Below are 15,449 nucleotides of genomic sequence, written 5' to 3'. Positions count from 1 at the left end.
GACAAAATAATAGTGGATGTAAAAAAATTCTATATGCGGACCAGTGAGATGTAACACCTAAAGGTGGCAAAGAAACTTCAAACAGCTGGCTGTGATCTCATGCGATTACAAAGATAACAAGGCACTGATGACATCCTGCTCAACAGCAAGCCATACCCAATATATTATAGACCACACTGCAGACACATTTTGTGTTTTTCCCTTTGAAGAATACACAGAGTTTAAAAAGCTCTATGACTGAATGCTGTTGTGTATACCAGCCAGTGTTTGAACGTTAACAGGCTGTGAGGTCAAAGTTGAAGAACTATTCCCTTGTTACCTCTGTGTTGCAGGTAAAGACAGTCTCTCGCTCTGACTGCTGTAAACCGGTTAATGAAGGAAATAGGACAACAAAAGCAATCTCTCTCACCCAGAATGCTGGGATTCAATCATGGTTGAAGGGAATCAAAATGATAGAATCTCAAACAGTCTGTGAAACTAAGGATCATGAAATCAATTTTCAACTGCTAACGTCAATGCTTTCAACCGCCCACTGCTCCTGAACAATTCAGAGACTGATCTGTATATCTGTTCTTTATAATATATCTTTTTGGACTCACCTCTTACTTCAAATTTGTGTGTATGTTTGTTAGGTTACTAATTCTTCATGAGTTTAGTAATTTATAATTTCACTCGGCTACTGGGTATCATTTAATTCCTTATGATGATCAATGCCTGCTGATGCTGTAACTCCTGAGGAAAATAAATAAAAATTTCTAAAAAAAAAACAAATGTTTGCAAAGTCTATCGACAGGTTATGTCAGCCCCAATTTATGTAGTTACAATGTTACAAGCAGCAGATTGAGACCAATCTCTGTTTAATGTGTCATGGCTGACATACTTAAGTAACACACATGTTCCTAGGGTAAATGAAAGGACATTTATCAGGAATCAGGGGAATGGAGGCAACGATGCCAGTGATAAAATGCAAGGCAAGTTATATCTTTTATTTTTAAATGGAATAACAAACTTCCCTTCCGTGTCCATTCCATTAAAGTGACTGTAAGACTAACAGACAATTGATTAACATTAAAAAGATTCAAAATAAAGTGTAAAAAAAATCTCATGATACTCTAGAGACAATCTACAAACTTTTCAAAATTTATTTCAGACTAGCAATTTTAAAAATCTGACCGAAAGTCAAAGGAGGTGTAAGATCACTTTCCTAAATTAGATTTGAGGAATTTGGGGCTGGCTCAGTGGTTAGCAATACTGCCTTGCAGTGCTAGGTACCTGGGTTCAATTTCAGCATTAGGTGACCATCTATGTGGAGTTTTCACATTCACTGGCGAGTTTCTTCTGACAGTTCAAAGATGTGCAGGTTAGGTGAATTAGCCATGCTAAACATTTCCCTGTAGTGTCCACGAATGTGCAGTTTAGGTGGGTAGCCATGGTAAAAACCCCATGTGGGGTCATGGGTTAGGAGGGTGGATATGGTGTGTTGGCGCAGACTTGATGGGCTAAATGGCCTCTTACTGCACTGTAGAAATTCCATGAATACTTTGGAGGTTAAAATTGGGCTGAGCATCACCACATTTTTTCTGAAGAAGGGTCCCGACCCAAAATGTCAGCTTTCCTGCTCCTCTGATGCCACCCGGCCTGCTGTGTTCCTCCAGCTCTACATTGTGTTACCACATATGTTCCACCCATTTCTACTTCTTGTGTATTCTAACTGGAGGGGGCAACTACAAGCCACTGAGAGAGAACCAAGTTGAAGAAACTTTTGTAGGAGCAGTATTTATGGGCCACAGCTATCCCAGCTGGAGGTTAAATCGCCCTTTGCCAAACAGGAAAGCTTCATCACCACACAACCCCCAACCCAGTCTAATCAATAGAAACTAACTGCTGCTAGCCCAGCGTAGACACCAGTTGATTTCCTCCCTGAGGTCAATGAGCTGCTTCTAAATGGTCCTTGGGCCTCAGGACAATTACAATGTGCTGGCATCCTGCCTGGCAACTACCCGCTGAGTGCCAAATATTCAGATTAGCCTCCCATCAGTCAAGAATTCTCACATCTGTAATTGAGCTGGAAATTGAACAGCTGGTTTCACCAGAGGAGCATGAGAGGCAATTGTTTTAATGTGAAACACCAGACTTGATTAACACCAGCAGGCCATGATGGGATATTAGTCCTGTTAGAATGTTCCGTCTTTCTCCCCTATCTGGGTTTGGACTGGATAAGAAAATATTCCAAAGTAGCTGTTATGTCAACCTAATGCTTCATCCTCATAAAACTGAACATTATTAATGGTGGCATGGAGATTTTGATAAGATACAAATGGGTAAAGTAGAAAGAAAAGTGGGATGAAATAAATTTGACAAACTCTTTTAAGCTTGCATTTTAATTGTCCATATTACAAAAACTGCATCATTTCACTGAACTTTATCAACATAAATTAAAGATAAATTAATACATGATTGAGGAAACCAGAGCTTTGCTTTCCTATCTTTAGGCTAAAGTGGACGGAAGTACATATCAGTTAATATGCAACACGTTGAAGTGTTGAATAAAAACCGAAAGAACTGCAGATACTGTAAATCAGAAACAAAAACAGAAATTGCTGGAAAAGCTCAGCAAGTCTGGCCACATCTGTGGAGAGAAATCAGAGTTAACAATTCAGGTTGAGTGACCCTTTCTCAGTTTGAGGAAGAATTTTAACTCCGATTTCTCTCCACAGATACTGGCAGACCTGCTGAGCTTTTCCAGCCATTCCCGTTTTTGTTTTTGACATTGAAGTGTTCAATCAGCCACGATTGTTTCAAATGGTGGAGCAGCTTTGATGGGCTCAATGGCCTACTCCTATTTGTATGTTTCTATACTCCTAACAATGAAGGGGAATTTACAAGTGGGCAATAACATTACTCTTGTCTGTGTGCTGATGAAGCTTTTAAGGAAACCACACTAATTTACTACTAACAAGAAATATTGTTGCGCAAATAGTTGGCCAACATTGGTGTTTTTGTATAAAGTTGTAAATTAAGTTTTGGCCAAACAGAATCAACAATTAAGATTCTTTAATATTCCCTTGCACTAATAAATGAGGATATAGGACCATAATTGTAACAGCAGAAGTATGCCATTCAGCCAATTGAGTCTGCTTTGCCAGAGAAAGTGGTGGAGATTGGTACAATTACAACATTTAAAAGGCACCTGGATAGTTACATGAATAGGAAGGGATTAGAGGGATGTGGGCCAAATGCTGGCAAATGGAACTAGATTAATTTGGGATTTCTGGTCGGCATGAGCGAGTTGGACCAAAGGCTGTGTTTCTAAGCTGTACATCTCTATGACTGTATGACTCTATGGTTGATCTGATCATCTTCAACTTCACTTTCCTGCCTTATTCCCATAATGCTTGATTCCATTACTGATTAAAAATATGTCTTTCTCAGCCTTGGATATATTTAATAACCTAGCTTTGACAGCCCTCTGCGGTAAAGAATTCCACAGATTGAACATCTTCTGAGAGAAAGAATTCTTCCTCATCTCTGTCTTAATTGGACGATTCCTTACTCTGAGATACATGCCCAACTTATTCAATATCTCCTCATAAGCAAATCCCTTCAGACCTTTATCAACCTAGTGAACCTTCTCTGAACTGCCTGTATATTTTTTCCTTTGATAAGATACCAATACTATTCAGAGTATTCGAGCTGTGGTCTGACTAGTGCTTTGTATAGTTTTAGCAATACTTCCCTATTATTATACTTCATTCCCTTTGAAATAAAGGCCAACAGTTCATTCACCTTCGTTACTACCCACTGGACTTAGATGCTGGTTTATTATGATTCATGCATGAGGAACCACACATCCATCTGGTTGTAGCTTTCTGCAGTCTTCCTCCATTAAATGCATAAAGTGCATAAACGCATATTATATTCCATCTGTCATGTTTTTGTCCACTTGTTTAGCCTATACCTTGGTAGACTCTTTATGTCATCCTCACTAATTGCCTTCCCTCCTATTTTTGTGTCATCAGCTTCCATTATTATACTCAACTTATATCATCCAAGCTATTATACATTCTGGCACCAGTACTGATCCCTGTAGCACTCCATTTTGTTACAGGTTGCCATCCTGAAAATGTCCCTTTGTAGCAACTTGTTGTCTTCTATAGTTATCCACTTCTCTATCCATGCTAATATACTACCCAAAACACCATGAGCTTTTATGAAATAGCCTTATGTGTGATCCTTCATCAAATACCTTTTGAATAGCCAAATATATTAAACCTATTGGTTCGTTTTGCCTGTCCTGCTTGTTGCCTCCTCAAAGAACTATAATAAATTTGTCAGGCATGACTTCTCCTTCATGAAGCCATGCTGACTCTGCTTGATTTAATTCTGTTTCTAAATGTGCTACTAACACCTCCTTTATAACAGACTCTAATATTTTGCCAATGGCAGATATTAGCTAACTGTCCTATAGTTAGTCTTTTCTGTTTCCCTCTCTTTTTGAATAAAGTGTTACATTATTTTCCTGAATCTAAGAATTCTTGGAAGATTATGACTAGTGTATCCACTGCATCTTTATCCACTTCCTGTAAAATTCCACAATGCAACCTATCAGGTCCAAGAGACCTATTGGCTTTTAGATCAATTAATTTCAGAAGTACTTTTCTCTAGTGATATATATTGTATTTATTTCCTCTCCTCTTTTGCCCTTTAAATATTTTAAAAATTTGGAATGCTATTAGTATCTCTACACTGAACACTGATGCAAAGTACTTATTCAACTCCTTTGCCATTGATGACATGATGTCTAGGTGCTGGTGGTGGACTGGGGTGGACAAGATCAGAAGTCACACAACACCAGGTTATAGTCCAACAGGTTTATTTGATATCACAGGCTTTCAAAGCATAGCCCCTTCATCAAGTATGCTCCGAAAGCTTGTAATTTCAAATTAATCTGTTAGAATATAACCTGGTGTTGTGCAACTTCTGACTTCATTCTCTAAAGGGGCATATAAAAACTGAAAGAACAGCGGATGCTGTAAATCAGGAACAAAAACAGAAGTCACTGGAAAAGCTCAGCAGGTCTGGCAGCATCTGTACAGAAAAATCAGAGTTAACATTTCGGGTCCGGTGACACTTCCTCAGAACTCCTCCATTGCTGCCAGACCTGCTGAGCTCTAAGGGGCTATACTCGTTTTAGCGTCTCTTTTCTATTTTTAAAGAAAAATTAAAGAAGATCTTATTGTATGCTTTTATATTATATAATTTGTCCTCATAGTTTATTTTCTCCTTTTTTTGGTCATCTTTTGTTGGATTTTAAAGCTTCCTTACTTGCCACCAATTTTTGCCACATTCTGTGTTTTTTTTTCAATTTGATACTCTCTTAACTTCCTTAGTTAACCATGATCAGTTTTTACCCCTTCCTAGATTTCTTCTTTCTCACTGAGATATAAACTTATTGTGAGTCTTGAACATTTTCTTAAACATCTGCCATTGTTCTTCAGCTGTCTTTTTTGCTAAACTTCTTCCTCTGTTCTCTCTGCTAGCTCACCCCTCATCCATATGTAATTGCCCATACTTAAGCTTACAGCAGATGTTTCTGACCCAAGTTTGTCACTTCCAAACCGAATGTGAAATCCTACCATGTTGTACTCAATATTTCCTAGAGGATCTCTTACTCTGAGATCATTTATTAAACCTGCTTCATTACGCATTACTAGATCCAAAATAATCCAATCCCTGGTTGGATCCAGACGTATTGTTCTGAGAAACTATCCCAAATACAATTTACGAATTCTTCCTCATGGCTACATTTGCCGATTTGATTTTTTTCACAAACTACATAAATATTAAAGCCATCCATGGTTAATGTACTGCATTTTTTACATGCTCTCATTATCTCATGATTTATTCTCTGCCCTGCTGAAAAGCTGCTGCTAAGGGGCACATAGATTATTCCCACCAGTTCTCTGTTCCCCTTGTTATTTCTTACTTTTTAGAGGCAATCATACTGAATCATATAAGAGTCTGAGGGGGCTTGAAAGGGTGGATGCTGAGAGGATGTTTTCCCTCATGGAGGAATCTAGAACCAGGGGCACAACTTAAAAATAAGCTATCTTCCATTTAAGACAGAAAAAGAGGAAATTCTTCTCTTGGGGGGTTGTTAGTCTTTCGAATTCCCTTCCACAGAGAGCAGTGAAAGCTAAGTCATTCTATACATTCTAGGCTGGGTAGACAGATTTTTGATCCAATGGATTTGAAGGTTATGGAGACAGTTAGGAAAGTGGAGTTAAAGCCACAATCAGGTTAACAATGGTCATTAAAAAAAAACCAAAAGAACTGTGGATGCTGGAAATCAGAAACAAAACAGAAATTGTTGGAAAATCTCAGCAGGTCTGGCAGCATCTTTGGAGAGAAATCAGAGTTAATGTTTCAGGTCTGGTGACCCTTCTTCAGTTTTGAAATGCTAACTCTGTTTTCTCTCTACAGATGCAAAAAAGACTGCTAAGATTTTCCAGCAATTTCTGTTTTGTTAACAATGGTCATGTTTTGTGACAAAAGAAGGGTCAATAGGTCAAATAAGCTACTCCTGCTCTTATCTCTTATAAACTTCATATTTCTTAGAATAATAGTTCTTCACTGTAAATCACCAAAAAGTTATCATCTTCTGAGTATCTTCTGATTGCAATAAAGTGAGAAAATGAAATCTGTGACTTCTCTGTTATGGTCAATGATTGTCCATGCTTATTGACAGGGTGCTTCTGGTGGAATGGGACGCTCCATACAATGTTCATTGTCTCTTTCTCTCTCCTATCTATTCCAATTTAGGTAATGATTGCTGTGAGGTTCCCATTTTCACAGGTACAAACTGTTGTAACTGATCACACATGTGGCCAGCAGCTTTGAGTGCTACATAGTGCTGAGACTTTAACTTCCGTAAAGCAAATGTTTTAACGGCTAAAACACTGGGGAGACTACAGGCCTGATGTTAAATAACATCACACCATAGCCTTCAAAGCTGAACCATAAGATTTATTCAAACTCTTTAGTCCTCAAATATCTCTCCAGTGTAAGGACTCAATGTGTCAGCACACTATCTTTCAAGTACATCCAGTTACAATTTTCCTTCCAAATGTCAACTGTACTCATTTAAAACAATTTGTATAGTAGAGAATATTACATTGTGAATATAAATCTCTTTAAAAATCAAAGTAATTAATAAACAAAATCATAAGATTTGTTTTTACTTACAATATAAATTCTATAATAAGTAAAATAAAATACATAATTCATCAGTTTTAAAAATATACATAATATAAGAAATATTTATTTGTAATATATAAGTATATACAATAATCTCTAATACAATTAAATTACAAATTACCCAAAATGAATACCAGGCAAATAAATTATGCACACCATGAAATGCCAGACCTAATATTTACTTAGTGCATCTTCAGCAGTACTGCAGATGAGGTTCATTACATCAGAAGACAATTTCTCTACATTCTTCAGTGGCGTCCAAACAGAAAGTCTGCGAAGTCAGCAAATGTAAAGAACTATTAGTCATCATTCTCTCCACATTTTGAAATATAAATCCACACATTCTCATTGTATCATAATTACTAATCGCTGATACTGCCTTTTGAGAAATTACTGGAAAATAATCCATTACCTCCTAATCTGTAATATCACATTTATTTTAATTTGCACATGGGATGTTGCTGGCTAGGCCAGCATTTATTGACCGTCCGTAATTGCCCAGACAGCAGTTAAGTGTCAACTGCATTGCTGTGGGTCTGGAGTCACATGGAGGTCAAATTTCCTTCAGATATTCTTCCTTAAAACATATTTGAAACCAATTTTTTTTAAAGTGGCAATTGACAGTGGTTATACGCTTTTTATTTCAGATTTATATTGAATTCAAATTTTACCACCTGCTGTGATGGGATTCAAACTCATGTGCCCACAACATTTGCCTGGGGTTTTGGGTTACTAATCCAGTGCCATTACAACTGTGCTACTGCACCCCTCACTCCAGGCTAATATTGAATACCTTCTCAGGGCTTTGGTATGCCTGGGTCATAGGGAATCAAACCTACCTACGGAATGACCACTGGAGGTTGAACCTCAGAGAAACACTTTGAGAAAAAACCTACAAATGTAACAACCAAATCAATTAATCGTTTTCCTTAATGAATCTCCCTGGTACACATTCCTTTCTTTCTGGCTATCAACATCCTCAGTATTCAACAGCCACCCAGCACCTTTTCCTGCTTCTTGACAAAATTAAATTTTAGTCTGTCATTCTGAGCAGTCAGTAGATAGAAATTTATGTTACAGTCACAGTTTTCAAATCACTACAATTCCTGGTGTTTAGCTAGCACTACAGAGTGGGCCGCACATTATAAATTGGGACAAAACCATATTAAAGTAAAATAAAGAACTGCAGATGCTGGAAATCTGAAACAAAAATAGAAATTGCTGGAGAAATTCAGAAGGCTGGCAACATCTGTGGAGATATTTACTTCCAGACCTGCTGAGTATCTCCAGCAATGTCTGTTTTAATACCATATCAAAGTCGTTCAGTAATATAAAATGAAAAACAAGGAAGACATACAATTTATGTTGTATTATAGCTCATTCATTGTTATAATGTTGGAAATGAGACCGCCAATGTCGGCATAGCAAGCTTCAGCAATTAAATGACCAAGACATTTATTTTTACTCTTGGCTGAGGGACCAATGGAAGCTAGGATTCTCCTGCCATTCTACATATTGTCCCTGTCCACGAAGAAAATCACTTTTACATGTCGTCTGTAAGGAGCTTCCACCTGAACTTTTTTTTTGGCCTACCTATCTCCATGCAGCCTGTTTTTCCTCCCACTCAATCTTTTCTCTCTCCTTTCTCTGTTGCATTCGTGCAACATGGTTGGTCTATTCAGTTGAGCAAATCTTTATTGGATGGATGCGCTCAACATCTTTTTCTGCTAATCATATAAGTGAGTGATGAACGCGATTTGCAGATTTATGGAGAAAATTGGAGATAGAAATGAACTCTGGCTAAGTCCATATCAATATATTGACTAAACTGGGCCAATTCAGAAGAGGTTAACATGCTTATCTTATATTTAAAGTCCATAGGTTACTGAGACACAGTCATTTGTACTAATTCAGTCTGATGTTACTTCCTGTAAAAATATTTCCTCACAGCAGACAATGAATCCACCTCCTTTCTGCCTCCTAGCTGTTCCATACTGATGTATTTAACCAGAAACAAGGGTAAACTGGCAATGAGATAGGGCTGGAAAATATTTTAACATATGCAGAGGAGTCAGTAAGCATTTTTTAAAATTTCCTTTCTCTAGTATCCCTCCCACCCATCACATGCGATCATTCGATTAAAACTAGCAGTTCAGTTTTAAAGATGCAAGAACACAAACAATTTTTAAATCTGCTGCAGGAAAATAAGCTCAACCTTGGTTCTTTGTCCACTGGCAGTAATACAAAAAGATGATTGGGTAATTAAAAACTGAAAGAACTGCGCATGCTGTAAATCAGGAACAAAAACAACGTTGCTGGAAAAACTCAGCAGGTCTGGCAGCATCTGTGAAGGACAAAACAGAGTTAATGTTTTGGATCCAGTGACCCTTCCTCAGATTGGGTAATTGGTCAGGAGTTCCTCTAAATTTGATTGACCAATTTTCTCAGTAATTGTTTTGTAACTGCAGGAAGAAAACCATTTCAAAGGCAGCAATAAAACTTTTGTTAAGTATTGGACAGACCAGCGGGAGGTCTGAATAGAATATTTCTCGGCATTTTGTACAGTGTCAAGTAGACCTCTCTGAGACTGTTAAGGGAGTTTAGTGCTATGTCTCATTGGAACAGAGTTGTGAGTACCCACAGGTACTTCCGTAGAATATTTATAACAGCTGGGTACAAAAAAGTCTTTTATTTCTATAGCCTGGTAACATTCTGGTATACGGCACCACCCCACATATGCTGAGCAAATGATATTACTTGACAAAACACTGGTACTGCTGTTAAAATTAACATCAAAGCCACTGAGTGTAATGCCTGCAAAATAGCTCACATCGATTGCTAAATCAGATAAATAGGAAATTGCTGAACATTTTTCAATAAACAAAATGCAGACTATTCCATGGAACTGTTACCCCCGAGGATTATGTGCATACCTCTATGATACTCTGGGTTGACATTCTCGTATATTGGAAACAATGGATTTTCTTGTTCACCTCGTAGCTTTCTACTCCTTAAAACATCTCTTGTGCACAAATGTAAGTATGCATATTGACACTGGAATAAAAGTACAGGCATCAATGAACTTAGTTTCTCTCTTTGCTTTTTAATCCCCATAAAGGTTTTAAGTCATTTACTTGACACTTTGCATATTGCTTTAAGGCTGGCACTGAGACTTGATTATAGATAAATGTTACAGCTCATTCACAGGTTTCACACATAAAATATCAGCCCAGATTTTAAAAGCGTTTACGGCCTTCAAATCATATCTTGTCACATGGGATAAGTTCTGTCTGTTTCTATGAATTTTCAACTAATTGATTGATGGATCTTTCAGCAGAATGAAGGGAGATAATTACGATTGATATTCTTGTTTGTATTTATAATTCAGTTCTGTTCTTTTGTTGCAATTCAATATTAAACTTTTCTCTCTTCTTGGTTTTTCTTGGGTTTTTGCTATTTTAGAACCAAAAGGATATTTTCCCTCTCTTGAGTATTTTTATTGGAATAATTGTGGAAAATCCATTTGTGTTGATGTTATGGACTAGAAGCAGTAGCAAGGATATTGTGGGTCATGGCTTTTTGCAGTTCACATGATTAACAGAAGAGAATTTGCGTTGTTTGCATCATATTCCTCAGGATTTCCACACTCCAGAGGATAGCATGTGAACCTTTGGATCACTTCCTTGATAGCTGTCTTTGAAAATACTTTTCATTTCCCAAATGCACACAGTGTTTCTAAATTGATTTATTTGCTGAGTATCTATCACCTCTCTTGGATGGAAGAATACCAACATAAACATTACACTGTGAGGACATTCGCACTAAAATATGCAACCAGGTCCTAAAAAATTACCATTTTGTTTATTCTTGCCCTTCTATAAATATATGAGTCTATCTTTCTTGGGCCTTATGCCACATTTACATCATGTTCAGTAGGTTTAACAATAAATCCCATTTTGTGGCTGACACGTGTTTTCATTTGAACTTTGGACAGACATAAGAAATTTTTGCCTGAAGTACATGGATGTTTGATTGTGACATTCAAATAGCAAAAGGTTTGTAGAAGCCACAACCTCAAAAAGGTTGGGCACAAACCATGATAAACATCTACCAAACTGAAATGACTGAGCATGAGGACCACGCTGTTTGTTTCTCTTACATCATCTGGGTGTGGCAAATGTGATAGGGGTGTAATTCATGTTGCAAGGGAATCGTCACTACAGCTTATCATGGTAAGATTCATCTGATAGATTTGCTGCCACCATCCTCTGTCTTCCTAGTGTTCTATATGGCTTGCCCGGTCTAATATGCTAGAGGAAAACCACCTAGTAATCTAACAAGAAGAGGCTCCTGTCGTAAACAAACTAGTTCACTGTGTGATATTGGTTTGATATACATTGTTGCTGAGATTATGAGGCAGAACCTGATGCTAGATCTGCCTCCTACAAGATCCAAAATGGTTTTCCTGCTGGGTCCATGTGACATCATCATGTTGGGTGGTACTTAATGCATATCTCAGCATTAACCCTTGACTTTTAGACTTGAGGGTGGAGGCTATCCCCCAAGATTGAGGTAGGGCTACCTTAAGCCTATAGATTTGGTCTTGGTGTTCCTAAGGGTCATAAGGAACAGAGGAAGGAAGTTAGCTGACAGAAGGAAGATGAAACTTTACTAAAAACAGCTCAAGCATGACTGAGTTTGATCAGGGGTGTTTGAATGGAGGTCCATGGTGAGGGTGGGAGAGTCAAGATTAACCAAAGGCAGGCCACGGTTGATAGATGGAGGGTCAGGGTGAATGCTCAGCAAGTCAAGGGTGCTTTGGAAGTACAATGATTGAAGGAAACGGCTTTCGCTTTATGAATGTTGATTGCTTTTTCTAGGAAGCTTTTAGCACCACATGTACAACAAATTGCCCTTTGTACTTGTGGAAATGCAGCAACGGAACTGAGTCCAACAAACTTGGTTCCCGGGGGCTGTCAGGGTGTGTAGTGAGTCATGTCCAATCATCGAAGCTTTTGAAAATCGCATTTGAATTCTTTAAGGCCATCAGCATAGGATTATTCCCCATTCCATGGGATGGGAAGGGGCAAACATTTTCTTTCAGAAGATGATATGGGTTCAGCGACTGATTGCTATGATGTCCCCAAATAACTTTGTCATTTACAAGTAAGTGACTCTTGGTGTGGTCCATCTAGTTATGTGCCATTTCTTGGTGTTACTTTGGCACTTGGTTGCCACCGTTCTGACTTGCCTGACCCTGCCCTGTGTTGCCCTTCTGGTCATTGCCATACTTGGCACTGGACAATCCAGAGCTGGTTCCTCTTGTTCTCCACTGCAACTTTAAAAATATTCCACTCACGAGTCCCATTCTGTCTCCCGGAAATGAACTATGCCCAGAAGGTCAGTGAAGATCTGGCCAGCACAGTCAATTTGGCCTTTGGGTCCTCCTTCCTGACTGATGACTGTGGACCAATGGGGAGCCCACTGCTGGTGTGTCGACCATACCCTGGCCTCCATTCACCCCACTGGTGCTGGATGGCAAAATGGGGAGGCTGACCAAGGGTGGTGTTGTGTGGCTTGAATGTTACAAGGGTGATGGAAAGAGGATTGAGGATGAGGAGGAAAGGTTAAGTGACTGAGGGAAGGTGATAGTTTTCCGTTCTAGTGTCATAGTGTGAGTGCACAGGGACATAGTGATAAGAGCTGGAAAAAGACCAAACGATATGTGACTTAACTAATTAACTACAATGTAAAAATGGGTCATTTCCTTCTTATGTTACTTTCCAATTAATTCCCAATTATGTTGCAATTGTCTGCATCCAGAGTAATGTGCTCCTTCATATATTGAAATCTGGCACGTGGCGCTGTGGATAATTATTTAAATAAGATTATACTGGAGAACTGACTTTTACTACCATTATTGCCATCATAGTTAGATTTGCATCATTTAATATTGCCATACCACTACACAAGAATCTCACACATGCTGTCTGACTGAGGACCTCTTTCACAGTAAAGTCTACTTAAGATAACTTGAGACAAGTGTTAAAAGAATAACATGCTAGAATTAATTTAGATGTTGCAAGGCTAAATTACGCATGACAGAATTCTGTTACAGTGCTATCAAATTCCATTACCTCAGTTTGCACCATATGAACCCTGTGAAGCCTCAGGTCATAAACTGTTCCATAAATGTCGACAGAGTCTTTGTTCTCCAACTGCTGAAGGATTCTGTCTAAAGCAATAAATGTGCCTGTCCGACCAACTCCAGCACTGTGTAAGAAGAAAGAAAAATCTAAAATAAGAAGCAAATAAATAAGGAACAAAACGTATAGAATCATAGAATCCCTACAGTGTGGAAAAAGGTCCTTCGGCCCAACAAGCCCACACTGACCCTCAGAGCATCCCACCCAGACCCATCCCCCTCTAACCCACCTAATCTACACATCCCTGAACACTCGGAGCAATTTAGCATGGCCAATCCACCTAACCTACACATCTTTGGATTGTGGGAGGAAACCAGAGCATCCGGAGGAAACCAAAAAACGTAGTTCAATCAATAAATATTCCTGCATTGTCCTTTCATCCTGAGGGCCTAAATTCAAATCTAGGCCAAACCAATGGTGTCAAAACTCTTTTCCACTGTGTTGCATTAAATTTGGCTGATTTCTGTCTAACTCCTTATGGTTCAAGCCCACAACACAGTATTATTTAAAGACTGGTCACCTGAGAGATAATCAGACTTGTAACCTCTTAATAGTGTTCTAGAGCTTATGTCAAATTATGACCTAATTTACTTCTTCTGCTACATTTGAGGTTAGGAAATTCCAGTGTTAAAGTAAATAACTGTCAAGAAGCCCGAATCTGCAGCTGAATGAGATGCATTAAATCTAGGAATATTTGTTGCCAACACTGCATGCTTAAACTGGCTACATGTTCCACTTCCAACAAACATCCATTGACTTGATACGTAGAAAATGGTATCTGTGTATAAGTTATGATTCATCAATGAACAGTTCAATGTAGGATGGTGATAATATCAATGCAAAAGACTGTATTCAACATTGCAACAATCTTTCCCACAATATAAAGATCTTGCCTGAAGCATCAACAGTGGCATATGGTTTGAATTTATTGCATGGCTGTCATTCAAATGTTATTTTGTACAAAGGGTGAAAATGAACTTTAAACATATATTAATCAACCTGTTCAAAAGATGTTATGACATACCTCTGGAGCAGGTGACACTTGAAGGCAGGGCCTTCTGGCTTAGAGGTAGGGACGTTACCAGCGCACAAGAACCCAATATGAAAATAAGCTTTAAATCTTTTTTTCTTATTTTCTAACCAACCTGCTCAGCCATATTATTACACACATCTGAAGCAAGTGGACTTGAACCAGGCCTGCTTGTCCAGAGACACGGACACCTTCACTGTGCCATGAGAGCCAAATGTCAAAATAAGCTGTGATATTTTTTAAAGCTATTTTTCTAATCAACCTGTTCAGAAATGTTACTACACTCCTTTGGAGCAGGTAAGACTTGAACCTGGGCCTCCAGGTCCAGGGATAGGGACACCACCATTGCACCACAAGAGAGCCCCAAAATAAGCTTTAATTTTTTTTTAAATTTAACGTATTTTCTAATCAAACTGCTCAGAGATGTTAGTTCACACTACTGGAGTAGGTGTGACTAATGCCGAAGGGATGCACTGCTGGGCTTGACACAAGGAAATAACAATAGTGAAGGCTGACAACACCCAGCATTGTCTCAAATCCATGACCCTCGTGTTAAGAACCCCAGTCTCTACCAACTGAGCTTGCCAAGTCTTGCTAAAATAAGCTTTAAATGGGCGCTGAGTCAATGCAAGGCACCACTTTGCAATCTGGATTTAGCACACAATTTTGGTCCTGAGTGATGATTACTATGATTCAAGTTTGCCTGAATGTTCTAAATCCGACACTTGCAGGTCTATCACTGGGATGCTGATTGGATGGTCTATGTGGGATCCTTGTACATACTTTTACTGAAAATATGGAATGCTCTGGCTGGCACAGAATGGCACCTTGCAGGATGGCTCAGGGACTGATGGAGAGGACATACAGGTTCTTGGAGGCAGCCCTGCAGGCTTTGATAGAGGAGGCCCCTGGGAGGACAGATGACATGTAGCACAGGGAAAGCATTGGAACCACTC

General features: G+C 38.7%; 1 protein-coding gene across 1 annotated transcript in view; it reads right to left on the bottom strand.

The window, feature by feature from the left end:
- Positions 1-7,005: 7,005 nt before the first annotated feature.
- The window catches only part of LOC109938317 (protein tyrosine phosphatase receptor type b), a 102,963-nt gene continuing 94,519 nt past the window's right edge, over positions 7,006-15,449 (bottom strand). The window contains exons 30-32 of the mRNA XM_048607930.1: positions 13,395-13,530; positions 10,191-10,311; positions 7,006-7,528 (exon numbers count right to left, since the gene is read on the bottom strand). Coding sequence (XP_048463887.1) covers positions 7,506-7,528; positions 10,191-10,311; positions 13,395-13,530 — 280 coding nt within the window. The 3' untranslated portion in view covers positions 7,006-7,505. The remainder of the gene's footprint in view (positions 7,529-10,190; positions 10,312-13,394; positions 13,531-15,449) is intronic.

This window comes from Rhincodon typus, chromosome 18 (assembly GCF_021869965.1).
Source record: "Rhincodon typus isolate 14 chromosome 18, sRhiTyp1.1, whole genome shotgun sequence".
Taxonomy (NCBI): domain Eukaryota; kingdom Metazoa; phylum Chordata; class Chondrichthyes; order Orectolobiformes; family Rhincodontidae; genus Rhincodon; species Rhincodon typus.
This window is presented reverse-complemented; position numbering and strand designations above follow the sequence as displayed.